The sequence below is a fragment of the Phodopus roborovskii genome, unplaced genomic scaffold (genome assembly GCF_943737965.1).
Source record: "Phodopus roborovskii unplaced genomic scaffold, PHOROB, whole genome shotgun sequence".
Classification (NCBI taxonomy): domain Eukaryota; kingdom Metazoa; phylum Chordata; class Mammalia; order Rodentia; family Cricetidae; genus Phodopus; species Phodopus roborovskii.
In genome coordinates, this window is record NW_026126433.1 from 2,100,798 (window position 1) to 2,128,395 (window position 27,598).

The window sequence follows — 27,598 nt, forward strand, 5'->3', positions numbered from 1 at the left end:
TTGGTGTGGGGGCTTATGGAGGTCAGAAAACAACTTGCTGGAGTCAGTTCTTTCCTTTCGCGACATGGGTCCAGAGAATTAAACTTGTCAACTTGACAGCAAGCACCTTTATCTGCTAAGCCATCTCTCCAACACTACATGGGAATCCTTGTAGAAGGAAGCTATGCACTCTTCTTTGTTACATGAAGCTTCTTCTCTTGCTGGTTTGGTTGTTATGGTGGTGATGGGCTGTGGTGTCTGTTATGTGCAGGCGCTTGCAGACTCAGCAGGAGCAGTACTCACATTCTTAGGGGCTGTAGACGTTTGGAGTAGCTGCCATGCCACTTTTTCCCTTCGTGGTCACATGTTAAGGGATACAAGTTTGGGGTAGCAGGGTTGAGCTCTCTGTGGGATTTCTTCTCCTACTGTCACATGTAGGGATGATGAATAACATTAGATGTTTTAAGCAGTGACTACATTGATTGGCAGGCATGTTCGATAGGGGCACTACATACAGGTTGTCTGATTCTTGACATTTCATTGCTGATTTTCAGGTTCCTTGTCAGAGCTTGCAACTTCTTCCCACTCACTGTCCACAGTACCACAAGTAGCACAGTGGTTGCCTGGTGCCTGTAGCTCCTTCTGGCCTCCCTGCCCCTCATGGCATGTGTGGTGGGGTTCACTTCTCACCTGACGTGAGTGGTGGGGTTCTGGTCAGCTGGCTCAGCTTTTTTCTTCAGTATGGCAAACTGCCCCAAATAACGTTTTTGTGTTATTCTGAGTGCCATGGCTGTCACTGATGGCATCACTTTGTTTGCTTGTTACATGGACTGAGTGTTTGGCTAATTATTTACCTTGTTTTAATAAAGAAGCTGAGGTGACTAAATGTTCATTTGTCACTGAGCGATAGTCTCAAGGTATTTAGCATCTAATCCAGAGAGCCATTTTAGAAGCTGTTCACTGTAGAATCAAAACTTCCAATGTTTCAGGGTTAATAATGATTTCACCATGCTGTTTTGGTTTTCCGTTTAATGTATGTTTTTTTTTTCTTGTTAGCATATAGCATACATAGTACATCTCTAAGTGTCTGAGAGAAGACTTCTGAGCTCCAATCTAACTCTCTACCTCTCTTCTGTGACCTCAAGGACCTTACTTATCATTCAGATGGCCTTTTTTTTTTTTTTTTAAGAGAAAGAGACAGGGTATCTCCTTGTAGCTTTGTAGACCAGGTGGGCCTTGAACTCACAGAGATCCACCTGCCTCTGCCTCCCAAGTGCTAGGATTAAAAGCATGTGTCACCACAACCTGGCTTCAGATGGCCTTTTTTTTTATCAGCAACAGTAGTATCACCAAGCAAGTGTTTCTAATATTGAGTGAACTGTTTTGCATCTTGTGGAGAAAACATAAGAAGTTTAAAGTAAGTATTAAACACTTACCCTCTATCTAACTGTGCCACTCAAGAGAATACTCCAGGAGACAGAATTCCAGTTGTTTATGAAGTTATCCACACCACAGAAGTCCAGGCCCATGCGGTCAAGAGTAATTGCAGAAAGGGCAGAAAACCTCCTCTTTCAGAGTGAACACCTGGGTTTCACCCTGGGGAACTTAGACTTCTTTCTTAAGGTACAATGTGAGCTAAACCATAGCAAGAAAAATTGATGAAGGACAGAATTAAGATGTTCGGGGATGAAAACAACAGCAGGAGGAACATTCCAGAAGCAGGTAGAGTCAAGAAATCAATCACAACAACTTAGATGAGCAGAACCTCCTCTCGTGTCTTCAGCGGGCTGAAGACAAGAGACAGAATAACCCAATATCCAATATGTGGTGGAAATTAGTTTTAAGTTTTTTGTCTTGTTTTCTTTGCTTAGTAAACAGACACTTACTCAGCAAGCGAATTAAGCAATCAATAAATTAAGCAATTAAGTTAATTAAGCAATTAAGCAGTTACATGAGCTGAAAGGGAGAGAAGATCTGCTCTGTATTATTCAGGAATATGGCCAACTAGGGCAGTGTCTTTCTGTATCCAGAGTCAGTGCATAAAGGCTTTTACTTCCCGAGTCTCTGTCCAGTCTCCAAAGAGGCTCTACTCTGTGTGGTCCAGCTATAACCATCACCGAGGATGCTTGGAGAGATGCTGAAAGGCCGACCTCATTTAGCTGTTTGGTGATATAGTAAAAGGGTTCTTTGCATGGTTTTCAATACTCCCAGGAAGCCAACCCTTTCCCTGTTCTTGGGTGGGTTACATGTCTCTTCCCCCTCCCAGGTATCCTTAGATAAATGAAAACTATGCCCCCCTGCTTTGTTAAATGACATGTCTTCTCTTGCTGGTTTGGTTGTTATGGTGACAATGGGCTGTGATGGATGATGTTGAGAAGCTATAGTGAGAGTTCATGTTCTTTGACTCTTTCTGCTCTTGGGGCCACACTTGACACCCACTTGGGTACTTCTGGTCAGAGGAAGCAACTTAATCTTGCCTGATTTGCTCTATAAGGAAAAAGTGCTCCCTCTTTGTCGGGTTACAGCTGACATTCCTGGTGTCCATGACATCCTCCATCTCCCTCTCAGCACCAGTAGTCCGCCCACCCTTGGTACATCACCCTGGCTTTGATGCAGGCTCCCTGGACCTCATCTTACATGGGAATCAGAATTGGCAGGAGAAAGCTCCCACTGTACCAACCTCTCTACTGACGCTAGGAAACACCCACTCATCCCGACACTCCGGAAACCACATGTCGCTTGTGGTTCCTGTTCTTCTCTTTGTTCTTCTTCCCCAGGACAGTGGGCATCATGCTCTGCTGTGGAAAGTGGTAATAACTCTCCTGTCCATGTGATAAGATGAGATGAAATCATGCTGTGGTGGGGGTCCTTCAGAATGAAGGAATTGAACAGGGTCAGCCAAGGACACCTTCTTTTCACACAAATTCTTCTCCTAAAACCCTATTCTTTCTTGTAAAACCCAGAATATTAGCTTGACCTGTTTCTGTATTGCATGCTCACTCTCCCATAAGCAGGAAATGTATTCACTGTACAAGGGCAAAGCCCCCGTATTTGGAAACACAAACTAAAAAACAGATCTTTAGACAATAGCCTTGATAGAATAGGAGGAAAGGAAGCTATGTGTTTACAGGTTGGATGGGGTGAATTTGAGAACAGGTTTGGCTAAGCCAGGTAGAGGGGGGCTGTGGACATTCCTGAATATTAATTAGAAGAGTGTTGACTCTGAAATATGTGATGGTGATATTTGGCATGGTAGACCACAGTCTGAGAAAGACACTATGCTGGGGTGACTGTGGGTGCAAAGAAGATTGGGAGCCCCCGGAAACACCAAAGTGGACTGATTCCACGGTCTCCCAGACCTGCACCTTTCTGGATGAGTGACCTTAGGAAGGGTTTTTTTTTTTTTTTCCGTCAATTTTGGTATTTATGAGGCAGAGAGAAAAAGAGTTTGCTTCATAATATTGTTTGGAGAATTGAATCTGATAGTGCTTTGAAAATACAACGCACATGTCAGGTGCTCAGCAAGGCTGCCCTGCTTTGCCTCCCTCCTGTCTGTACCATAGAGCTGCCGTGATAACCCAGTGGTGATTTGATGAAGCCCTGGAGGGTGGTGCAGGCAAGGATGGAAAGACAGATCCAGCATGAGAGCAGCCCAAAGCTTCAGGACTCTGAATCAAATCCTGGGCGGCAGATGACCTCGACATTTGCCAACCTGACCAGGACTTTGAGATGTGCATACTAGGAATGCTGGGATATCTCTGAGTTACAGCTGTCCTAAGGACCCTTAGGTCACATGGGAAGATAGGTTGCTCAGTTGCACAGACACTTCAGGAGCACCTCTCCTCAGGCACTGGGATGTGCTCCAAGGATAATGATAAGTAGGAAATGACCTTGCTATGTGGGATTGAGTGTGGTAGTCGCACTAAAGGGATGCTTGTTAACATGCTGCTGTATAATTTAAATAACTTTAAAAGTCTTTAAAACACGTGGAATAAAAGTTAAAAGACAAAAATCCGTCTAGAAAGCAGCTTCTTGATGCCCAGGGGTGATTGACTTTAGCACTTGAATCCTTATAATAGGTGTAATCAATCTGTGTCCTTGGCTGAATCTGCTCATTACTTTCAACTCCCTAATTCAGTAACCGTTTTTTAAAAGCTTCACTTATTGATACATCGAGAATGTGCCACTAAGTGATCACAGAGAAAGACACTGTGTAGGCTGCTGTGGCAGTCACCTTATGTTAAATGTTTAAATAGTTAAGTAAATCAAATGTTAAATAGTAACAAACAACAACAGCAAAACCTAAGTGAATGTAGGCTTATACATCCTTTAGCCTTTGCTACTCAAACACAGCATTTTAGCTTTAATTTTGGCAGGGCCAGTGTGAGTGCTGAAAAGCCTGATTACCCAGGGTCATTGATACAGGATGATTCCATTGCTTTATGGTGCAGGAGCCCTTATTTTAGCATATAGGAGTTGCCAAGGGTGTTCGTTTAAAATACATATCCCAGGGTCCTACCCCCTGGGATATTCAGAATCAGTTCCTCTGGAATAAGACTGGAAATCTGTATTTTAGCACATACTTCAGGTAGAACTCAGGTCACTGTTGCAGAAACAATATTAGAGTGGTCAGATGACTCCATGGAAAGTTATGACAACTGGGGAGTGTTGCTTGTATTTTTGCCTCTGAGTGGAGTGGAGCAGAAGGTTCCCAATGGCTGGACAAAAATAGTTCCTGAAGGACTTTTCATTGGCTTAAATATTTGTGCAAATACAAAGATCCCAGGAAGCATTAAAAATTCTTCAAGCAAATGTAAAGGGTCTTACTCGATTCTGACCGTGTTAATAAAGCCCCATCAATTGTTTCTCCAGCAGAAATCTGTTTTCTAACTGTTTTGGAGCCTGAAATCCTGAGATGGGGTGCTGACATAGTCAGGTTCCGGTGGGGATGTTTCCTGGCTTGCAAGCAGATAGCTGCTTTCCCTGTATGTTCTCATATGGTTCCAGGGGCAGAACTGAGAGGAAGCGAGTTCGGTCTGCAACAGTTGGATGGTAAGGTTGTCCACATTAGCACTGGTGAAGAAGCCTAACACAGCCTTGCAGAATTTGTACTGACAGCCAGTGCTGCTCCAGTGCTTTGTGGGAGCAAAGCCTCTTCAGAGCGCCCTCAAAGTGCTGAATGTGTAGAGCCATTGAATGAGAGTCCTAGGAGAGGAAAGTGTCCTCTTAGCATTCTCAGGGTTTGGCATCTTCCTTATTTCAGAAGCTGTGTCAGAAGTGACATGTTGGGCACATCTGACTATGGACACCTGTTTACCCATGGAGGCTGACTTTGCTGCATTGGTGCAGACGATGGGAGTCTATTTCAGTTCTGTAAGGAAAGTTGAAGGATCCACTTACTGTAAATCATGCGAAATAAGGAGTTCTCACTCAGCTCTTTTATTTTAAGTGATGGTGTAAGGTATAGTTTGTTTTGATTGAGAGCTCAGACCTCACACTTCAGTAACTTAGGATCTTTTAAACACAGTGTGAGACTGGGTATTTTGACTTATGCTGTATAGAACTTATCTTAGTCACTATTCTGTTGCTGTGGAGAGACACCATGACCAACTCTTACATCAGGGTGGGAAGCATGGTGGCTTAGAGGCAGGTATATCTGGAGTGGTAGCTGAGAGCTTTACATCCTGATCCATAGGCAGCAGTCAAGGAGATAAAAGGCCTTTGAAACCTCAAAGGCTACCCCAACCCCCAGTGGCACACCTCCTCCAACAAGGCCATAGCTACTCTAGCAAGGCTTTATCTCCTAATCCTTCCCAAACAGTTCCATTAACCAAGCATTCAAACATTTGAACCTGTGGGATCCATCCTCATTCAAACAACCACAGTACTAAAATCAAACATTTTAGTTCCATTGTGGAGATAAAGATTCTGGAAAAATACATATTGAGGAAAACTTTGACATGCTAAGGTATTTGCTTTATAACACAGGGACACTAGGTAAGAACATTGTACAGTAAATGAGATTCATGACAGATGAATAGATTTTTAGCTACTCTTATCAAATAACAGAACAACAAAAAAAATAGTGGGTAACTTCATGATAATGTGTGTATCCTTTAATATCATGTTCTTTAACTTGCATTTTGAAATTTTAAAAACATTAATTGGTCTTGATGGCTCATAGCTATAATCCCAGTGTTTGGGAGACTAAGGCAGACAGATGACTATGGATTTAGGGCCAACTTGGACTATATAGTGAGTTCTAGAGTGGCCTTTGGTACAGAGTAATTGAGAGATACAGTGTTTTTAACAGGGCTAAAAATACTAAGAAATACAAAGAGAAAAATTGATGAAACTATCATTTTCTAGTATTCTCAACTCAGGCTGTTTTTGCAAAAATAAATAAATAAATAAATAAAATTGTAAGGTTCTTTATAGCTAGTTTCTTTGTAAGGAAGTCATTAAATTAAAAATCTTGTTCATTAAGCTGTGATACTTCAGTAGGAATTCATTTTCCAAAGATAATCCATATGAGTATAAGGTGGAGTTCCACAGATATACTCCAGGAGAATATTCTTTTAGCCTTAGGTAATATCAACATATTACCAATGGCAGAAACAAGACCTTTTATACCGAAATTCTAGCCATTCAAACCCAGCTTATAACTTAACAGTAAGAATATTGGCCCAATGAAATGAGTACCTCTAACACCAATAAATAACACTCAATAATACAAGATTTTCCTAAAGTCCTCATTGTAGAGTTTGAACTTCTTCTGTACTCTCAGTGAGTGCTTTCTTATTTGTATCCATCTACCAGCCTTGAGTCCCTCCTGCATTTCCCCCACCACCCTACATACCATGCATCACTTTTTTAGCTGCAGAAAGATTATAATGTAATGGTTACCAAAGATACCTATATGGGCCAGGCATTGGTGGTGCATGCATTTAATCCCACCACTCGGGAGGCAGAGGCAGGCAGATCTCTGTGAGTTTGAGACCAGCCTGGTCTACAGAGCTAGTTCCAGGACAGGCTCCAAAGCAATTCAGAGAAACCCTGTCTCAAAAAACAAAGCAACCAACAAACAAGATACCTATATGTTTAAGTAATTATCAATGACAGTGTTAAAAGGCATACATATTAATAGGTTCTAAACTATGCTCATAGCTTGAAACTGTGCATGGGGGCTCAAGAGCAAGGTGGAAGTTCCTTCCCTGTGCTTTGGTCCCCGCCTCAGAGCTCCAGGGAAAGTGCAGCCAGAACAGTATGCCTTGTTTTCTCAAGTATGTGTTGCTCACCTTCCATGCTAGGCTGGAAGGTGAATGTCCCTGAAGTTTGGTCTGCCCTGGGGTACATGGATACCTTCACTAGGCACCCCTGTTTTCTCAGGCGTGGAGAGCCAGAGCTGCTGTGTCCCAGGTCTCAGGCCTACAGAGCTAAGAAGAGCTGGGTGCTGGCACCCCCACTTCCTCTGCTGAGGAAGTTCCCTAATTTAGCCAGGCTTCTGGGGAGGCTGGTGTCCTTTCTCATGAATTTTCAAACCCTGGCTCTGAGAATACATTTTTCAGTGGCAGGAGATGTTTCTGAAATACATATAATAGAAATAAAGTGACTGCTTTCCCAGCCATTCACTTTTAAGTTGGGTTTATTTGCTTCAAAAGTCAGTAACATGGGGAAAAAAAGCTTAACTGACACCTTTGATACAGCTCATACAAAAAAAATTGTATTTTAAAGAAAGTTATTTTGAGCGTTTGAATCAGAAAAAAATTTTATGCAACTGAAAAGGTAAAGATAGAGATTTTTGTATTTGTACAATATTTGCCTAGTACAATGTGTCAATCATTGAGCTGTTACAGATAAACACAATGTTAAAATTATATAATTTATTTTGTAATGTTTTTCAGAGACCCAGAACATATACAAAAGCTTTTATTTATAAACACAAAAAATCTGGGTCTCTTAATTTTATTCTCCGTTTTTGTAGTCCCGGCTGCTGAAATCAGGGTCTTGTGCTAGACAAGCCCTTTACAGCTTGTCTATCCCCAGACCTTATTGTAGCTTTGGCCTTGAGTGTACTAAGTTGGCCTGACTGGCCTTTAATTTGAATCTCACCTCCTCCTTTACAATTCCCCAGTCGCTGAAACAGTTTATTATTACTTATTATTTTAAAGTGTTTTTGTTTTTGATTGTTTGTTTGTTTTTTGAAGACAAGGTCTTGGCCTTCTGAGTTCTGGGATTAGCACAAAGGGACAACCCTCTGGGTTTAACTTCTCATTTTAGATGTGGGATAGGAAGGTCCAGGAAATAAAATTCTTTACCCAGACTCATAAAAATTAAGACATGAATTGAAGTTGCAGCACACGTCAATTTATGGCATGCCTTTGATGCAGCTAGATCTCAGCTAATGTGAGTTGTGGTAGGATTTCAGGGCACATTGTTCTGGCTAGAGGAGCAGTACCTGGAGGTATGTTCACGAAGTCACACTAGTGATTCTTAATTCATTGGTCAAGTAATTTCCTTCTAGTTCAATGAGCAATTGTGTAATTTTAGTAATTAAACAATTCTATAGCAAGAGTTATTGTCAATGAAGTAGATCTAGATTGATACTTGGATTTTATATTTTGTAAATCTTGTCTAGGTCATTGCAAAGATGAATCCTGTACAACAAGCAAGCAAGCAAGTAAACCTTGGGTGAGGGGAAGGCTTTCCCTTAAGGGAAAATGTTAAATCTAAGGCCTTATTAAGATGGTACTCAACCTAACATAGGGCTGTATGTATAATTTCTGTTTAGAATGTATAATAACTAGAGAAGGCTATTCTGTCCTGAATTTTGACAAAAATCGGCCTCCATTGAATACTCCAGTCTGGGGCATGGATGCTGAGTGTCTATAGACACTATTTCCAAGATTGTTTTTCTTTTTGTGGTAGTAGAGACCAAATCCAAGTCCTCATACATGCTAGGCCAAGTGCTCTGTCACTAAGCTATTTAACAGCAGGAACCAGGATGAAGCTGCAGGATTTTTTGTTTGTTTGTTTGTTTGTTTGTTTTTGTTTGTGTTTTTAATCAGGGATGGGTAATTATCCCATTATTTTTCGATCTGAAGGCAGAATGAACTGGACCTGCAATTGGGAAGGGCCATGGACTGCTCCCTGAAGCTCAGGCAGCCTGTGTTAGGTGAGGGGTGTCTGGGGTGGTTGATTTTAGCAATTTCTCCCACCACTCCCTGGCTTCGGGTCTGCAGCCGGGTTTGCTGGGGGAGAAAGCTATAGACATCAAAGTCCCACACTGTTTTGTCACCCCACTGATCAGGTCCTCCGAGGGCAGCCCATCGAGGTGGCGCACTGCAGGGATGCGAGACAAGGGCAGGCGCCAGGCGGTGCGTGGCCCGGCCTTCATGTTTGGTGCTCGTGGGCCCAGCCTCACAGCTGAGGAGGAGCGCTTCCTGGACGCTGCAGAATACGGCAACATCCCGGTGGTGCGCAAGATGCTGGAGGAGTCACAAACGCTCAATGTCAACTGTGTGGACTACATGGGCCAGAACGCACTGCAGCTGGCTGTAGGCAATGAACATCTGGAGGTGACTGAGCTACTGCTGAAAAAGGAGAACCTGGCACGTATCGGTGATGCGCTGCTGCTAGCCATCAGCAAGGGCTATGTGCGCATCGTGGAGGCCATCCTCGGCCACCCAGGCTTTGCAGCAAGCCGGCGCTTGACACTTAGCCCTTGCGAGCAGGAACTGCGGGACGACGACTTCTATGCTTATGATGAGGATGGCACGCGCTTCTCCCCTGACATCACGCCCATCATCCTGGCTGCACACTGTCATAAGTACGAGGTGGTGCACCTGCTGCTGCTCAAGGGCGCACGCATCGAGCGGCCACACGACTATTTCTGCCGCTGCGCTGACTGTGCGGAGAAACAGCGGCTTGATGCCTTCAGCCACTCAAGGTCTAGGATCAACGCTTACAAGGGGCTGGCCAGCCCTGCATACTTGTCACTCTCCAGCGAGGACCCGGTGCTCACAGCCCTGGAACTCAGCAATGAACTGGCCAAGCTAGCCAACATAGAGAAGGAGTTCAAGGTAGGCCAGTGGAAGCCCCCTGCCTGCTGTGCCGGAGTCAGTTCTGCCCCGTGTCTATTGAGATTTTGTCTGTTTGTCTTAAGGTAGATCCTCACTTTATAGCTCAGGCTGGCCACAAACTCACAGCAACCCTCCTGTTTCAATCTCTCTGATGTTGGGTTTATAAGAATGTGTACCATGTCCAGTTTCTTTGTGGTTTAGACAGGGTCCTAGGCTGTCCTCATACTTCATAACTCTTGGTGGTCAAGAACTCACAGCAATCCCCCAGCTTCAGCCTCCCAAATGCTGAGATTATAGCATGTCTTGCTTTGCGGTGGGTTTTAAACTGAAAGGCACTGCTCTGATGGGCTTTCTCTGCTCAATGAGACATGCTGCAGCAGACTCACATTGGAGATAACACAGCATAGGAGAAAGGTGGTGATGGCTGGCGGCTGCTCTGTGGCCTGGATAAGTACTCAGAGCCAGAAGTTCTGTGTTCCCCTTTGTTGAAAGGGAGATTTTACAAGTCTACCTCATTTCCAGACTCTTTGTGTTCTGTCCCATGGTGTCACCATGTCAGAAGGCTGCACAATGTCACTGTGAGGCAGAGCTCTGCTTTCTTTTCTGGGGTATAGTGTTCGTTTCTTTGAAGTTCTGTTCATGACCCCAAGCCTCTGTATATTTTTAGATGTAACCATGTCCAACATGTGCTTCATGGGCTGTGTGTATCCCAGGATGGTTATGATTTCTACTCAACACATTTGTAGATGACAGTGGTGTATGGCCAAGTCAGGACTAGGCACCCCTGCCAGAATCAAAATTCAAAAGGCAAATATAGAATAACACTGGAACTCTGTTATTGTTGATATTAAAGTTGCTTTGCTAACGGGACAAATGTCTCACCTTGAATTCCAGGAGCATATTTAGAGTGGTGAGCTGTGACTATAGAGTCAATCCAGAGACACAAAGGCCAGCAGAATGGTTTGCTTCCTCACGGGGTTTTTCCATTCATGATGGACCATTTAAAATTTTTATTCCATTGCTGCCCCCTTCCTATGCATTTTAAATCTTTAGAGCTAAAGTAAAGTGGGTACTTTTTTACAAAGGTAAGCTCCATCAGCTCTCTTCAGCAGATCGCCACTCTCTTGTTCTCCGGGTAAGGAAGTGGTCAAAAGCACTGGCTCCTCAGCATCTAATCTTTTTAGCATAGAGAAATAGTATCAGAATCAGTGTTTATTTTGTCCTTCACATCTTAACATTGTTTTTCATAGTTAAATGGTTTTTTCCCCCAAGCACAATGGCAATATAATTCAAGCTAAGGAAAACCTGCTTTCTCTAGAGTTTCAAGAAAATGGCACTAGTTAGGTTGTCTACTTTCAATCTATAACAAATTCTTTTGTCAACCCTTGCTGTGTCTTGGAGTTCTTGCCTCAGTATAACCATCTTGTTAATCTATTAGTGCTTTTTTCTGTGGTTAAAAAAAAATCATTGGGGAAATGTAGGAAAATTGAAGAATAAAATAAGTCTTGATTAATATCTACTCCCTGTAAGGACAACTATAATGTACTACATGAAAAGAATTATTTCCTTGAATTCACCATGCATTTGATTTTGTTTCAGGTCTGAGTTTTAAGACAGGGTCTCGTGTAGCCCAAGCTGGCCTTAACCTTGCCATGTAGCTGAGGGAAACCTTGGGTCTCTGATCCTCCTGTCACCATCTCTCAAGTGCTTGGATTACAGACATGCCCCACCACCATACCAGGCTTGAAAACTTTTTAGACAGATCATAGGTAGAGCAAATTTAAGCTTCAAATTTATCAAAGAGAATAGAAAAGTATCTTGGAAAAATACTTCCAAACATTTTGGAGATAGTCATAAAAGCATAATTCTAAATTTGCTTATTTGACACTTCAAATGTCAGAGAAACTTGTCTTGTGTTCTTTATTTGATATATGTTGAAACTCTGCAAGAGAACTTCCATAAAAGGAAATATTTTCTAGGATTATGTTTTAATAATTTACTAAAGATGGTGATGTTTGCAGTTCCCCTTAGAGAAGTCGCCTTGGTGGAGCAATGGAAGAGAATTTGTTATTCATAGTTTCCCCCTGAAGCCATGTAAGTCCACGTTAGTAATGCTCAGATTAGAATCTCCTTTACTCTGATTCAAAGGGTCATGTCTGAGAACCTCCCGGAGGTGGGAAAATACCACAGGTAAAAACGCCAAAGAGGAGAGGGCACAATCCCAGTTAGGTACCATAGCCAAGGATGTGCAAAGCCATCTGTGTCTCAGATGCCCCTGGTCCAGCTTACACTGTGAGCCTGGGAGTGGCAGAGCCCTCTGTGAGCCAGGACAGGGCAGCTCCTCGGGAGTCAGTCTCTGGAGTAGTCACTCTGCCTCGCCACATGCTTTTCTTCCCCATCCCTGGCCATCTTTTTTGGTTCTTTCTTATCCCATCTTCCCTTTACCCTCACCCCCGCACTCCGTCTATCCGTCTGTCAGGGCTGTAGACAGTCAAAACCCTAATCTAGCCCCGCTGTGCTCTGACAGGAATGATGGGTCCAGGGAAGCTGGTTCCTGAGGAAAGCAGGTAACCTAATTTGCCCTGTTCTGTGCTGTTCACTATATTCCTTCCCAGAGGGACTGTCAGCTCAGAGTCCTGGCCTGAAAAGGAAGAGACAGACAGTGTGCTGCTCCCTGGTGAAGCATGGGGATCTTTTCCCCTTTTAGACACCTGTTCCAGCATCTTAGCGATGACCTGGAAGGCAAACTTTCTCACCCTCTGCACACTCCACAGTCCCTCGGGGAGTACAGAGGACATGTGAAGGTCACTGTCTCAGGAGCCTGGGCACTCAAGGTCATACATTTAGAGGAATTGGTGGAGGACAGCCAGTGACATGTTATCAAAGTGGCAGTGTGGATGTGCAAAATGATGTCTATAGCTGTTCCGAAAAGCGGAGACTCAAGTCTAACCATCAATGGCAAGGAGGCCTGTGGTTTATTAAGATACAAGAACACAAATGGAAATTTCCAGATTCTAATTGAACTGGTGATGGACTTTTCTGGCAGGGAGGGAGGGAGGGAAGAAAGGAAGGAGGGAAGGACACAAAGCTATCTTCCCTCCCTGTGCCTCTGCTTTTCTTCCAAAGTAGAAAGAAGATTCAATTCTTACCACAGTAGAGTTAGAAGGAAAAGGGAAAACAAACATGACCCAAAGTTAGAAGGCTGTTTATAGCAGGAATAGACTCTGGGAATCACACAGACCTCCCAATATACAAGTGGGAAAACTGAGGTCAAGATCATACTGACTAAACTTGTCTGGGCACCTTGGATCCCTGGCCCAGATTTTATTTATTAAGATTTTTTTTGTATGTGTATGTGTCACCTGTGCATTTATGTGTGTGCACCACATGTGTGTCTGGTGCCCTTGGAGGCCAGAGGAGAGTGTGAGGTCCCCTGGAACTAGAGTTACACATGGTTATAGGCTGCCATTTAAGGGCTGGAAACCAAGCTCAGGCCCCCTGGAAGAACAGCCAGTGCTCTAAACCACTGGCCATCTCTCCACCCCCAAGCTTGGGCTTTATGTCCAAAATAACATGCCTTCTGACACTGAAGCACATAAGCTTCCTAATGCACTCTGAGCATGCGCTGGGCGTTCAGTCCTCACAGGACAAACAGAAGGTAGGATTCCATTTACGGAAAAGGTTGAGGAAATCCAAGTACATTACCCAGTTGGTACATGATCCGAACGGAGATTAAACCATATATGTTATTAAGAGTGTAGAGAGGCTGGGATGAAACTGGACCTCATTGCTCAGCCTTACGGTCCTTGAGTTTTTCGTCCATGTTCTGGTCACCTGACTTTGTAAAGAGGACCATGGTGCTGGGAAAGAACCATGAATTTGAATCAACAAAACTAACGTGAGAGCAGTTTGGTGTCTCTGTTTCAGTGTGATCTGGGTTGTGAGGCTGTACAAGGCAGGGAGGAGCCCAGGGAGGCCTGGAAGACAGTGCAGACTTTAACAATGGGGGAAAAGGGTATCATTGGCCAGAGTTCTCCATCTTTGCCTGAGCACTCTGGGTAGATCTAAACACCATGACTGAAGTAGCCAGGTGAGGTGGCACGTGCCTTTAGTCTAAGTGGCTAAGGAAAGTGAAAACGAGAGGAGACCTGGAGCCGAGAGAGTTGGAAGCTATCTTGGGCAACAGAATAAAATCCTGTTTTAAAAAAATCATCATTATCAGTTCCTCTGGTTGCTTTCAGTATAATAGACATCTTTCAGCAGTCAGTGGAAGTTTAATCTGTACAAACAAGCCATTTTCCTTACTGCCTGTATGGTCCCTAAGCCTTTTGTTTGTTTCTTTCTCGACTGATCAGTCAGGCTATGGGAAACGAAACATCACTCAGATTGCTTTCAACCGAACATCTTCGAGGTTCTAACTCTAAGAAGTAATGAAGCACCTCCGGTCTACCAGTACAAAGCTTGGTTCAGAGCATGGGAAGTCTCTCTGACAACCTCTGTTACACGGAATTCTACAGAACACTCAACCAACTGGCAGTAGGAAACTCCAGTTACAACACTGTGCTAAGAAAGGAGCTGTATATGGAAACATCGTGGACGTAATCCTCCTGGAAGCTATAATAAAATATTGCATTAGCTTTCAGGAATGGGAGGCAGATGGATGTTTAACTGACACCCACTTTGCATAGGAATCAGAAGCTTTGTGTTTTATTAATACTATCATGTTAATGGTCCCAGCTTGAATGGAGACTGGGATTTTATTTGTTTTATCTTTTCCCTTATGAGGGAATAAGCATTAACTGTTATGTTCTTTGTCTGAATTTACTGATAATTGAAGTGGAAACTATTCCAGTCTGTGTACCCTTTAAACAGCTTCTCTCTTCTTGTTTATTTTAGTTGGTGGTGTGGCTTTTGCCTACCAAACCAAATTATTTAAGGGAAGAAAATTGGATTCTTCGTGTCTTCCTGAAATATGATGTTTTGGAAGCCTAGAAATTCTGCTGTGTGAAGCATCATTTCTTTATCAAGACACAGGATCTGAGAACACATCAAAATGAGGAATTCTACTTCCTCGATGCATCATTTGAGTTATTATATGGCTAACTTTTAAGTTTTTTCTGACAGTGTCTGACTGTATAGCCCAGACTAATCTCCAACTTACCATTCTTCTGCCCCCACTTCTTAAATGCTGGAATTATAGAGTGTCTGGTTTAATTTTCTCTATATCCTAAATTTTAGTCAAAGTCACCAAGGTAGAAATGGGGTTTCCAAAAGTGAGGCACTTCCCCAGAAGATGGCCAGTGGTACCTTAACTGGATGCAATGGGCTAAAAATAGAGCTCCATTCAGAAGGTAACAGGGAGGCTGCCAGCTATCCATCACACCAAATAAATATGCAAATGGAATTAAAGATTCACAGATTATTTTTAGCAAAGTGTTAGTTCCAGTGGCCTGGAAACTTTTCTCTCAGGTATTGATATTCTGTAACCCTGGAGAATCCAATTCCATATAATCAGCCATTTCTCTCCTTCCATTTCTGCAAGGAACAGTAACATGACCTTCAGCTGAACCAGAAAGATGGCTCTCTATTGGGCCCCGCCTCCTGTCCAGTTAGCATCAGTCATCTGCAAACTCTGACTTGTACCAGATTGCTGGGTCCTTCCTTAGTTTTTACTTTAGGGCAGGACCTACTTGCATTTCTGGCAGGTTCTTTGTACCACTGATACTGTTGATATCAGAACTATCTTTGACAAGCAATGTTTCCTGAAAGGCCATGGATAAGAAACTGGGCACATTTTCATAATGACCACTTTTTTTGCATCAATCTGCCACTTTAGAAAGTTTCCATTATGGAAGTGTCCCTGCTTTAGCTTCAAAATAACTATTGCTTATACAAAGAGACAAACTTGTTTTGACTTTTGGTCAAAACAATGGCACCTAGCCAATGTCTCTTTTTTTCTTCATAAAACAAACTTTTAAATAACAGAAGTGTCCTCCCTGGGTCTAGTTAATTACCTTTATGAAAGAGGAAGAAAAATAGGTAGAGAAGGAAAAATAAACAAAACACAGAAAAGGACAAAATCCCAGTGTTCCAGATGAACTTACAAACATGCCACACATTGACAGACCCCCTGTGTCCTGTGAATGCTAGCTTCCATGCTCTCTGGAGCTGAAATCCTGAGGCAACAGGACTGATTTTGGCATTAAGATGTGCAATTATACTTTAGTTATTTTTTTAATACATACCAATGACTTGCATGCATACCATATTTTGTTTTGGGGAGTTCTGTTTTGGAGCTAATTTTGTTTTGGGAGGTTTGGTTTTGTTTGTTGGTTGGTTTTTTTTGTTTGTATGTTTTGTTTTTTGTCTTTCTGGTTTTTTTTTTTTTTTTTTTTTTTTTTTTGAGATGGACCCTTACACAGTAGCCTAGACTGACCTCAAATTCACTACAGAGCCCAAGCTTGCCTCAAATCCATGGTAGTCCTCCTATATAAGCACTTATCTCTGGATTTTTTGGAGAAGTTTTAGTTTTAAAAGCTGATGTGGTGGTTTACAACTGCAATCACAGTACTGGATAGATAGAACCAGGAAGATTTATAATTTAAGGCCAGCTGTGGCTACACAGTGAGTTCCAAGCCAGTATAATCTAATAGTGAGACCCTATCTCAGCGCTAAATGCGTATCAGGCAAGCCCTGTACTAAAAGATACAGCCCAGCTAAAATCTGAAATTGACAAAAACAAAAACAAAACAAAACAAAACAAAAAAACCAATTGAATGTATTTGGGTATACCATATAGTGTGCTGATACATGTATACAATGATGAATGGTTAAATCAAACCAATTAGCATATCGTCCCTTTGACCAATTCTACCTCCTGGCCTCTTGCTTAGCACCATTCTATTCTTTGTTTCTGTGAGTTTACTTTTTAAGATTCCACATGTAGGTAAGATCATGACCATGTAATTTTCAGAGCTCTCATGTAGCTGTGCAGAAGGAAACTCAGCCAGGACAGGGAAATACAACTATATCAGCCTTAACCAGCCTTGTATCCAGATAGGGGCTGCCTATCCTGCCCAGGCAGGGACTTCTTTAACCACCCCCCCCCATTCCCAAGCACTTGCTGTTGAATTAGAGGAATTCTTGACATTAAATACCAAACCTCTTATTTTAGAATGACTACAGGAAGCTCTCCATGCAATGCAAAGACTTTGTAGTGGGCGTGCTGGACCTGTGTCGAGACTCCGAGGAGGTGGAAGCCATTCTGAATGGAGATCTGGAGTCAGCAGAAGGCCTGGAGACACACAGGCACAAGGCTTCACTGAGTCGTGTCAAACTTGCCATTAAGTATGAAGTAAAAAAGGTGAGTGAGCCAGTCATCCATAGACGTCAAGTGGTGACGTCTATGCAATCCAAAGGAACACTTGGAAAGAACTCAGAACAGATGGAAGGATTGAGGGGGTATCGCAGTAAATAAATGTCTTCAGGTCCTGACCCTTCCCAGCTGTTACCCATTATAGGATCCAGGACTTCTTGATAGCATTTCAGTTTCCTCATATAAGAGGATTCTATCTTTTATGTGCCTCTGAGTTTTAGTGTAATTTCAATGGATTAGGATAAACCAAGCACTCCACAAACTGAATTTCATTGTCTGTAATAATAGTAGCATGGTGGCACACATTTCTAATCCCAGCATTTGGAAAGTAGAGGCAGCAGACTCATGAGTTCAAAGCCAGTCTCAGCTACCCAGCAAGTCTGGGTCCACTCTGGGCTACATGAGACACAGTCTCAGAAACAAAACAAATTAAAAATAGAATGATGATAATGCTGCTACTTTATGCATTTGTAAGATACCATAATATATGTAATTCCATGTTGATCCTGTTATTTATTTTACCTATAAACCAGGTAAGATAGATAATAAGGTTCTACTATAGTAGGGAACTATAGTAGTGATGTTTCTGATGTAACACAGATACGGAGGTAGTCATGTCAGCCATAAAAAAAGACTACAGTTAATTTCATTATGGTTACTACAGAAAAACTTTTGTGTTTTCATTTTCTAGTTTGCATTGAGCTATTAAACAATTCATGAAAACAGTAGTCAAAGTATCTCATGTGGTGGAAGGCTCAGTTTCTAGAATTGGATAATGTAAGTATGTTATATAACAGAGAGGTTTTTGTTTTGTTTTGTTTTTGTTTGTTTGGTTTTGGTTTTTTTTTTTTTTTTTTTTTTTTTGTACTTAAGAGAAGCTGGCAGGGACTGGCGAGGGCTTAGTGGTCAGGAACATGTACTGCTCTTCCAGATGACTCAAGCTTGGTTCCTAACAACCATGTTGAGCACCCCACAACTATATGTAACTCCAGATCCAGGGGATCTAATGCTGGACACACACACACACGCTAAATCTTTAATAATAAAAGATAGAAGCTGACAAAGCAGCAGTTTAAGAGGGTTGTATCTAGAGTATGATCTGGTCATCAGTGAACAGTGGTGGCTTCTGTTCTTTCTGTGGTGTGTTCTCATGAAGTAGACCTGAGCTTCCAGGGTCAAGTCCAGATGTCACCTTGGGCTCTTGACTGGCTGTGGACTAGGCTCTGGTCCGTCAGTCTGTCTATCTGTCTGTCTATCTCACTCTCTGTTTTTCTCTCTGTGTCTCTTCCTCTCTCTCTCTCCTTCTCTCTCTCTCTCTTTCACACACACACACACACATACACCACAACACAAGGATTTTTTGTGTCATATCCATGGGATTTGGGTCAGTCATTAATGATGTGAAGATTTATTTTCACTAGAAATGGAAAGAAAACAACTTTTAAAGGAACAGATCCATTCTAAGATAATTAAATCCCTCCTTAGAGTGTTCATCCTGGGAGGTTTTCCTTATGTTTTGGGGAAGGTACTTTTAAACAAGATTGATGGCAAGCCATTTTTAGAAAAGTGTCCAGACAAAGTCACGGATTTTGTAATATGAATCTCTTCTGTTTGGCACCTGAGAGGGGGAAAATTGATTTCAGTTGTCACAAGCTTTTTATCATTCCATTGAAAGTGTCATATTAGCAGAAACAGCTCATGTTAGCCAACCCACCTTGCAAAGTGAACACCTTACTTAATTTTAAACATTTTTTAAGCAAACAAGCAATGTGTGTGGTATTGTTAACAATGAATTTGTAACCAATCAACATATATGACTATGACTTTAATGTTTATTTATTAGGAAAGGACTTTTTGATATATTTATATTAGAAATCTGGAGGTGCTGGAGCGATGACTCAGAGGTTAAGGGCACTCGCTGCTCTTGCAGAAGTCCCAGGTTTGGTTACCCTTATTGACATGGTGGCTCACAACCATTCATAAGTCCCGTTCCAGGGAATCCAACACTGTCTTCTGGCCACTGTGGGCACTAGGCACATATGTAATGTACATACATATATGTAAAAACACCTTTATAGATATAAAAATTGTTTTAAAGTAAGCCTTAAAACAAAATTACAAATAGCTTGACAGCATATTGTTTGAAACTTCTGTGCATCAACAAAATCTGAAAGAAAGGGGCTGGAGAGATTCCTCCATGGTTAAGAGAGTATGCTGTTCTTGCAGAGGATGTGGTTTTAGTTCTCAGCACCTACATGATGGTTCACAACCATCTGTTGGCATGCACATGGTGCATATGAAGGCAAAACACACACACACACACACACACATAAAATGCATAAATGTAAAAACAGTTTCAATAAAATTTTAAACCCTGTGGTAATAAATATCGGCTAGCTGTGGCACATGACTGTGCTTCACAAGGCTGAGATAGGAGGACCACTAACCCCAGGCCAGCCTGGGGTCCATATGGAAACCTGTTTTAACCCTCTGCCAAAATAAATAAATGCTAATATATAAGTCCATTTTCCTGCTCTCAAAGAATAGTTACAGTACTTGGTGGTGTTGATGAAATCAGTAACTTAATTGTGTCTTTACTGCCTTCAAGTGGATTGTCTCCCTTGCATTCTAACTCTGGTCATACCTCTCTATTATCCATGCCATGAAAGCAGGGCCTGTCCCCGTCCCCAACACACCTGCGTCACGGTGAGCACTGTTTATTATAGGAGATTTGTTTACAGGATATGGTAAGCTATTTGGTCTGTAAAACTAGGCTCTAGAGAAAAATAATTTCCCGAGTTCTCCCCCAGTGCTCCAATTTCATCCTTAACAGAAAAGTAATCTGAAAATTAGACCTGCAGCAATACGGACACATTCAGTTATCCACGGGTGTGCTTCTCTTCAGAAAGTGTAAGAGGCCTCAGACCTGAGCGGTTCAGAGGGAGAATGGGGGATGTACATGTGACTAACATAACAATGTCATTAAGACAAGAGCAGAAGCTCCCCCGGGGTGGGGGGGAGCTTGCACAACAGTAAACCTGTTTGAGGACAGTTGAAAAGGATAGTATACCATAATAATTTTTAACTATAAGCCTATTTTTTTCCATCTCCTGCCCTGGTTGGTGGTTCAGCTTACATTTTATTAGTCATCTCTCTCTCTCTTTCTCTTTCTCTTTCTCTCTCTCTCTCTTTGTGTGTGTGTGTGTGTGTGTGTGTTTTGTAACGCTGTGATAGTTTTGCTCCATTGAAAGATTGAAATGTTCTTATGTGTCAAGCATTTTCTTTTCGAATCAGAAAACCTCAAATCTGGGTATTATTTTTGTAATGACTTCAATTTGCTGGTCCGCTGCAGTTGGAAAAAAAATGTACAAATCTGGTGCAGCCAGCTATGATAGTGTGGTATCATGAGGATATTTTTCCAGGAAATAGAGTGGTTTAAGAGCTAAAGGGCACTGTCATATTTTGAAGTTGTGAAAAGAAAAAACAAAGGCATCTCCTGATGGGTTAGGGTTTTTTTTTTTTTTTTTTTTTTTTTTTTTTTTTTTTTGCTCTCACTTGCTAATATTGTATTGGTTTTATTTTTAAAATGTGTCTTATGTATTTGTATTAGAAGTTTTAAATTGTTGAGGAAAATCTATTTGTTTGGCTTTTAAATGGATGTATTATACATCTCAAGAAGAGCATAGGCTGTGATCCTATTGACAGGAAATAGGTCAATTTTATAACAGGTAAAATGTTAGGTTTTAACATATAGTGAGTATTGGCAGCATGCGGTGCCGGCCACAAGTGTGGTTGTGGATCATCTCACACACACCATGTGGAAAGGGTGATTAGGGCCCTGGTGCACTTCCTTGGATTTACAGATGGCCTTGTTGGGAGAAGTGGGAAGGAAAAGTCCAAAACCAAACAGTATTTCTGTCTTCAAGTGTTGGGAGCTGCTCAGACCTATAATTCTGGCTTGAGGGAGACTGATGCAGGAGGACTGCTTTTTGCTCTGGACCAGCTTGGGCTACAGACTGAGACCCTGTCTCAAAATCAAAACAAACAAAAGCAGGCTGGTGGGATGGCTCAGTGAGGAAAAGTGTTTGCTGGAAGAGCTTGGCCACCAGAGTTCAACCCCCATGCCCTGATTGGTGTGTCAACTTGACACAAGCTATAGTTATCTGGGAAGAAGAACCGTAGTTGAGGAAATGTCGCCATCATGTTGCCTGTAGGCAAGTCTATGGGGATAAGGGAGGGCCCAGCCCATTATGGGCAATAACACCCCTAGGAGGATGGCCCTAGGTTATATATTTAAAAAAAAAAAAAACAACTTAGGCAAGCCAGGGAGCAGCAAGCGGCTAAGCAGCACCCCTCCACGGTTTCTGCTTCAGCTTCTGCCTCTTGGTGCCTGCCTTGAGTTCCTGCCCTTCGTTCGTGATGGAGGGTTGTCTGAGAGTTATAAGTTGCTTTCATTTATGGTCATCATCACAACAATAAAAACCCTAACTAAAACACTGCAAATCCTGGAATAGACCCCACAGGTTGTCTTCTGACCCTCACCTTATCTCCATGGCAACCTCCTGATCACACACACATGCAGAGACAATAGTAATAATACAATTTTTTTTTTTTTGGTACAGTTTAGACTGTAAGGAAAGCAGTGTCTTGGTTCATTTGTTCTGCTGTGACAATAACTGAGTCAGGGTGGATTACAAAACAGAATGTGTTTTTTCAGTTCTGGGGTGGAAAGCCCAAGATGAAGGTACTGGCAGGCAGGGCCGTACCCTCCAGAAGCGTTAGCGGTGTCCTCTGTGGAGGAAGAATGGGGTCTTTATCCTTCAGCAATGGCTGTGCCACCTCTTAGTTGGATTGCTATTTTTAAGCACAGGATCTTGCTGAGTTACCCAGACCAGTCTTGAACTCCTGGACTCAAGTGATCCTCTGCCTCCAGTCTTGTAACTAGCTGAAACTACAGATGGGCGGTACTGGAAGCTCTCACCACCTCCTCTAGCCCTTACCTCTCTCACCTCTTCAGAATGTCACATGACAAGACAAGAATTCTAAAGGAGATGCTCTCAGACCACAGCAAGCAGATGCTCCCTAGAGGGAAGCGAGTTCATCCACCCAGATGGAAACAGTGCTTTTGTCTGGTAGCAGTGTGGTTACTCTGTGCCTTATAGAAACTTTTAGGTTGCCCCAGAAAATACATGCTTGACTCCCCCAAACAGTAATCAATACAGTGGTACTCAATGCTCACCCTGTGGCTTCTTGGTGTGCCCATCTCCTTGTCCTTAGCTTGGATGGCTGGGGTCTCCAGAGGGCTTGGATCCGTGCAGCATCTTGTCTCACAAACACGGACCTCTTAGGTACTGAGATGTTTCTACTAAGACAGTTTTGTTCCAACTTATTGTCTTGATAAAGACGTGGAGTTTGGTTTTATTAAAATGGCTTACATTGCATTTATTGATAGCCTGCTATAGTTGGAATTTTCTTTGGGCTACCTAGTAGCTACCAAATAAAGACACAGAGACTTATTCTTAATTATGAATGCTCAACTTAGCTTAGGCTTGTCCCACTAGCTCTTTTAACTTAATCTGGCTTGTTTTGATTCCTCTACATTTTGCCTCAGGGCTTTTTCCTTTTTTCATTCTGTATGACCCATTTTCCTGCTTCTTCTGTGTCTGACTGGCCCCTGGCATCTCCCTGGTGTCTCCTTTTCTTTCTTTCTCGATCCTAAATTGCTCCCCCTACTTACTCTCCCTGCTGGGGAGTTCCACCTATACTTCCTCCCTTACTATTGGTCATTCAGCTTTTCACTAGACCAATCAGGTGCCTTAGGCAGGCAAAGTAATATAGCAACATAATTAAACAAATGCAACACATCTTTGCACAAACAAAAATTCTGCAAAAGCCTGCCATGTGCTCTGAAGAAATGTCTGCTCATGGTTTAAAATAATATCAATTCTAATTTTTTCTGTTAATTTTATTTATTTATTTTACATCCTGACTGCAGTTTCTTCAGTTTCCTCCTATCCTCCCATTCCATCTCCCTCTCCCCCACACCCACTCCTCTCTCTCTCTCTCTCTCTCTCTCTCTCTCTCTCTCTCTCTCTCTCTGGTTTTTCGAGACAGTATTTCTCTGTAGCTTTGGAGTCTGTCTTGGAACTTGGTATGTAGACCAGACTGGCCTTGAACTCACAAAGATCGACCTGTCTTTGTCAACTTAGTGCTGGGATTAAAGGTGTGCACCATCAGTACCAGATGACTCTCCTATTTTAATTTTATACTAAATGTCCAATGCAGTAGCTGGCTGATAGTGAGTGTATAAAGCATTCTGAAGAGTGAATAAATAAACAGGATAGACATTTAGGAGCTGCAGAGGAAGGGGTGAAACAGAAAAGAAAGTCTAAATATAGCAAAGGGCAAAAGTGGAGCTTTGGGGCTGTCTCGGAATCCAAGGGAACACAGACCTGGGAATTCTTCAGTCCTGACTGTGTCTGCAGCATTTCCCGAGAGGTCACTTAATGACTATGTTAGCGTGTGAGACAGTTTTGAGATTGTGAACTGTACAGATGTGGTGGCATGCATCTTTAATCTCAGTATTCAAGAGCCTTGAAGCAGGATCCCAATTTCAAGAGAAGTTAGGCTCATAGTGAGTGAGACACCATCTTAAAAGAAAAATGGAGAGGAGAAGAGAGAGGAAGACAGTAAGTAAACGGTTCGGAAAGAAGACCTAACATACCCCTAGCAGCTAGCAATAGTGGGCTAATCAGAAAGGACCTTCAGTCAGGTATTTCTTAGGCAGTTTTGGAGCTAAAACAAGGCACCATAACTAGTGTGATTTATAGACAACAGGAACTCATTCCTTATAGCACAAGGCTGGGAATTTGAGGTTAAGATGGCAGCAGGGCCACCCATTGAGTTGCAAAGTACTCACTTCTCTTTGTAATTCATGTGGCAAAAACAGAGCCTTGTGTGTGTTTGGGCGGGGGGAGTGTCTGTTATACATAGACACAAATCTCATGATTTCATGTACTCTCTCCCCAAGCCCCAATCTTCCCTGAAGCCCTGCCTCGCAAGGGCAGTAGTTGAGAGTAAGGAGTTCAAAATGTGAATTTGAAGACACAGTATTTGTCCCAAAGCAACAATGTTTTCACAATAAGTCATCCAACAAAGAAAGAAATCGCTGCTAGGTCTGCCTGAAATACAGTCTGAGACCCTTTTTTGAGAACATTAAAAATGTGTTAGAGTCAAGATATAAGTATATAGAAATTAAATGGACGAGGTTTAAGAAACAAAAACAGGGCTGGGGAGGTAGCTCAGTGGTTAAGGGTGGTGCTAGAGTGAGCCCTGCTTGGTATCTGCTAGCTGGGTAACAACTCTGCAGCTCTTTTCATATTTGGCCACAGTACAGAGGCTCAAACCTTCATCGTTTATGTATCTTCCGTGCATTTTTTAGGAGCAACTCAGAAATTTAGTAACCTTTTTCTTACTTCTAGTCAACAACTGTCTCCCTTTTCCATTTTGAAATGAATGCAAGAGAGCTGACAAGTAGCATGGAGGGGGCACTTTCACAAAAGAAAGCCAATGTCACCCGTTGCCAGAGAGGAGTCAGCTACCAGGAAGGACTATGAGTAAGGACAGCATCAGCTTTCTCCTTTGGTTTCCCACCTTAGTTCTCACGGGAAGCAGGTTTGACTAAGACACAAGAGGCTTTGGCAGGCTGTGTTCTGGAAAAGAGTGAATTGGGATGTTCCACTGTGGACAGGGGAAGGCTAACCTTTCTCTCACTCTACTCCCAACAGTTTGTGGCTCACCCCAACTGCCAACAACAGCTTTTGACCATCTGGTATGAGAACCTCTCTGGCCTCCGGGAGCAGACCATCGCTATCAAGTGCCTGGTCGTGTTGGTCGTGGCCTTGGGCCTTCCGTTCCTTGCTATCGGCTATTGGATTGCACCTTGTAGCAGGGTACTAGCTCCGTCTCCCTTCTGTGCTGGGTGCAATGTGTATCGCTGTTGGGAAAGTGCAAAAGCTGAAGGCATAAGTAACGGTTTTAGGGTCAAATCCCCGTGGTAGACAGGAAGCAATAAGTGGCTGGAGAGAAGAAGCATTTGTGCAGTTACTTGACAGCATAGTAAGGAGAACGTGGGTGGGGCTGGCTGGAAGAGGGGACCGGAAGTAGACCGCTGTATTCAGTGAGAGCGCAAAACAGCTGTTTTCAGTGCATTCATCTGAACCCATTAGAAACCGGGGGGGGGGGGGGGGGGGGGGGTATCAGAGGTACCATTTAACCTTCAATCATGCCCATGGCTGGTCCTCAAGTCCTTTCTTCTTCTGGAAAGTTGCAACATGAGTAGACTTGGACTGAGGGTGCTTTCATTTTTTTCTAACTGCTTGATTTTGCTTGGTTCACTTTGATGCCTTTCTCCTCTCAACCTTCCCAAGAGGAGCTAATTTGGTTGTGATTAAGAAATCTCCTACACAAGATGTATAGAGAACATGTGAATCATGCTAACAGAATCTGCATTCTGGTAATAAGAGGCACTTCCTGGAGAAGGAGCTGCCCTCAGATCCTTTAATCTCGCATTTATATTCTCAAGTCTAATTTTATTTAAATCAGAATCTGTTTCAGGCAAAATTAGTCAAGATCACTTATAAATGACCCTGTAAGGCTAGCATTGCCTCATGGCTAAGCAGCCTCCTCCCGGTGTGTGAAAACTCCCTTATCTGTCTCATTTCCTTGTTGAGCTGCCCCATACAATAAAAGGTAGAACGTTTGTCATTTTGAGCAAGTTTGATGACTGATGGATTCTTTGTTATGTACCATGGAGGAGCTACTGTACAATTCTTTAAATACATAAACACTAAAGACTAGAAAATAAAACACGTAAGAGCCTGCAGTCAGCAGAAAATTATAACCCAACCAGTTTCCCTTTTCTGGAGGAAATGAATCCCAAAGTTCTGGTACTGGAGAGTCTGTCTTTAGGTGTCTCAGTCAATTACAGCAGGTTAGTGCTGCAGTGGGAATTTTGGGATGAACATTTTTACCACTTATAAAATAACAGCTCTCTGAGTAGTGATGTTTTGTCATAAGAAAATAAAGCTGGAAACTTAGCCATACACAGAGCCCATGCATGGCTGTGCTTATTACACAGAGTGGAGAGACAACTAGAAAATTCTGGAGCTGGGGAAACCTTAGCTGATAAAGAGTTTGCCTTGTAAGCATGGATACCCAAGTTCCATCCCCACTATCCTCATACAAAGCTAGAGGTGATAGCATGTGTCTTCCATCAAAGTGCTGGAGAGCTGCAGGTGGAAAGTTCCTGGACTTGCTAGCCAGCCAGTCTAGCTAACTGGTGAACTCTAGGTTCAAAACCAAGGTGGACAGCCCCAGAAGAATGGCACTTGATTCTGACCTCCAGCCTCTGCACACAGACCTGGGTGAGGGGGTCTTAGGTTGGGACAAAATTCATCATTAGATATTTGCCTAGTGTGCATGAGCCCTGGCTCCAATACTGTGAACAAACAAACAAAACCTCCACATTTGAAAGATGGGTATGCTTTTTATTTTCATCTCATTTAAAGTTTCAAAAGTCACTCTTTAAGGAAAACAGTTTTGGCAACTCCCAAAAATTACATGTGACTTGGCAGTGTTGTTAAACACACCCTCTATAGCTGTCTCAGCTCCAAGATGTGTGGTTGTATTGTTGCTTATTTTTCTATGTCTGGTATGGAAATGTAACAACTGTGTGCATACATGCTCAAATTCAGAAATACTTAACATTCTTTGGTCATTTGTTGATAGTAGATTAAGGTTCTGGACATTCCTTTGAAGTTAGTCTTACAAATGTGAACCAAATCTGTTTCTAAGGTCACAGAGTGAGTTAAAAACCAGGCTCAGAGTGTGCAGAATAGAGAACAAACTTGACAAATATGTCCAATGTGCCTCATCCTTGGATGACTGTGGATGCCCTGGGGACAAGAGGAATTGCTTCTCATTTTCTGTTAGAATGAGGGAATTTTAAGGACAGTGTGTCACAGGATATTTTAAGGAACCACCTTCACATAATTGTAAGATAGCCATTAAAAATGTCTTTCTTATATGTATAATTTTCAAAACTCTATTATTTTTAATCAAGCTACCTTACTTGGAAGTTCTAGTTATTTTGTATTTCCCT

The 27,598-nt window shown here is 42.4% G+C and overlaps 1 protein-coding gene across 2 annotated transcripts in view; it reads left to right on the forward strand.

Moving 5' to 3' along the window:
- Trpc3 (transient receptor potential cation channel subfamily C member 3) overlaps positions 1-27,598 on the forward strand; it is a 64,103-nt gene that overhangs the window by 9,522 nt on the left and 26,983 nt on the right. For both annotated transcript variants that reach the window (XM_051185796.1, XM_051185795.1), the window contains exons 2-4: positions 9,290-10,061; positions 17,236-17,424; positions 25,224-25,388. In XM_051185796.1, coding sequence (XP_051041753.1) covers positions 9,290-10,061; positions 17,236-17,424; positions 25,224-25,388 — 1,126 coding nt within the window. The remainder of the gene's footprint in view (positions 1-9,289; positions 10,062-17,235; positions 17,425-25,223; positions 25,389-27,598) is intronic.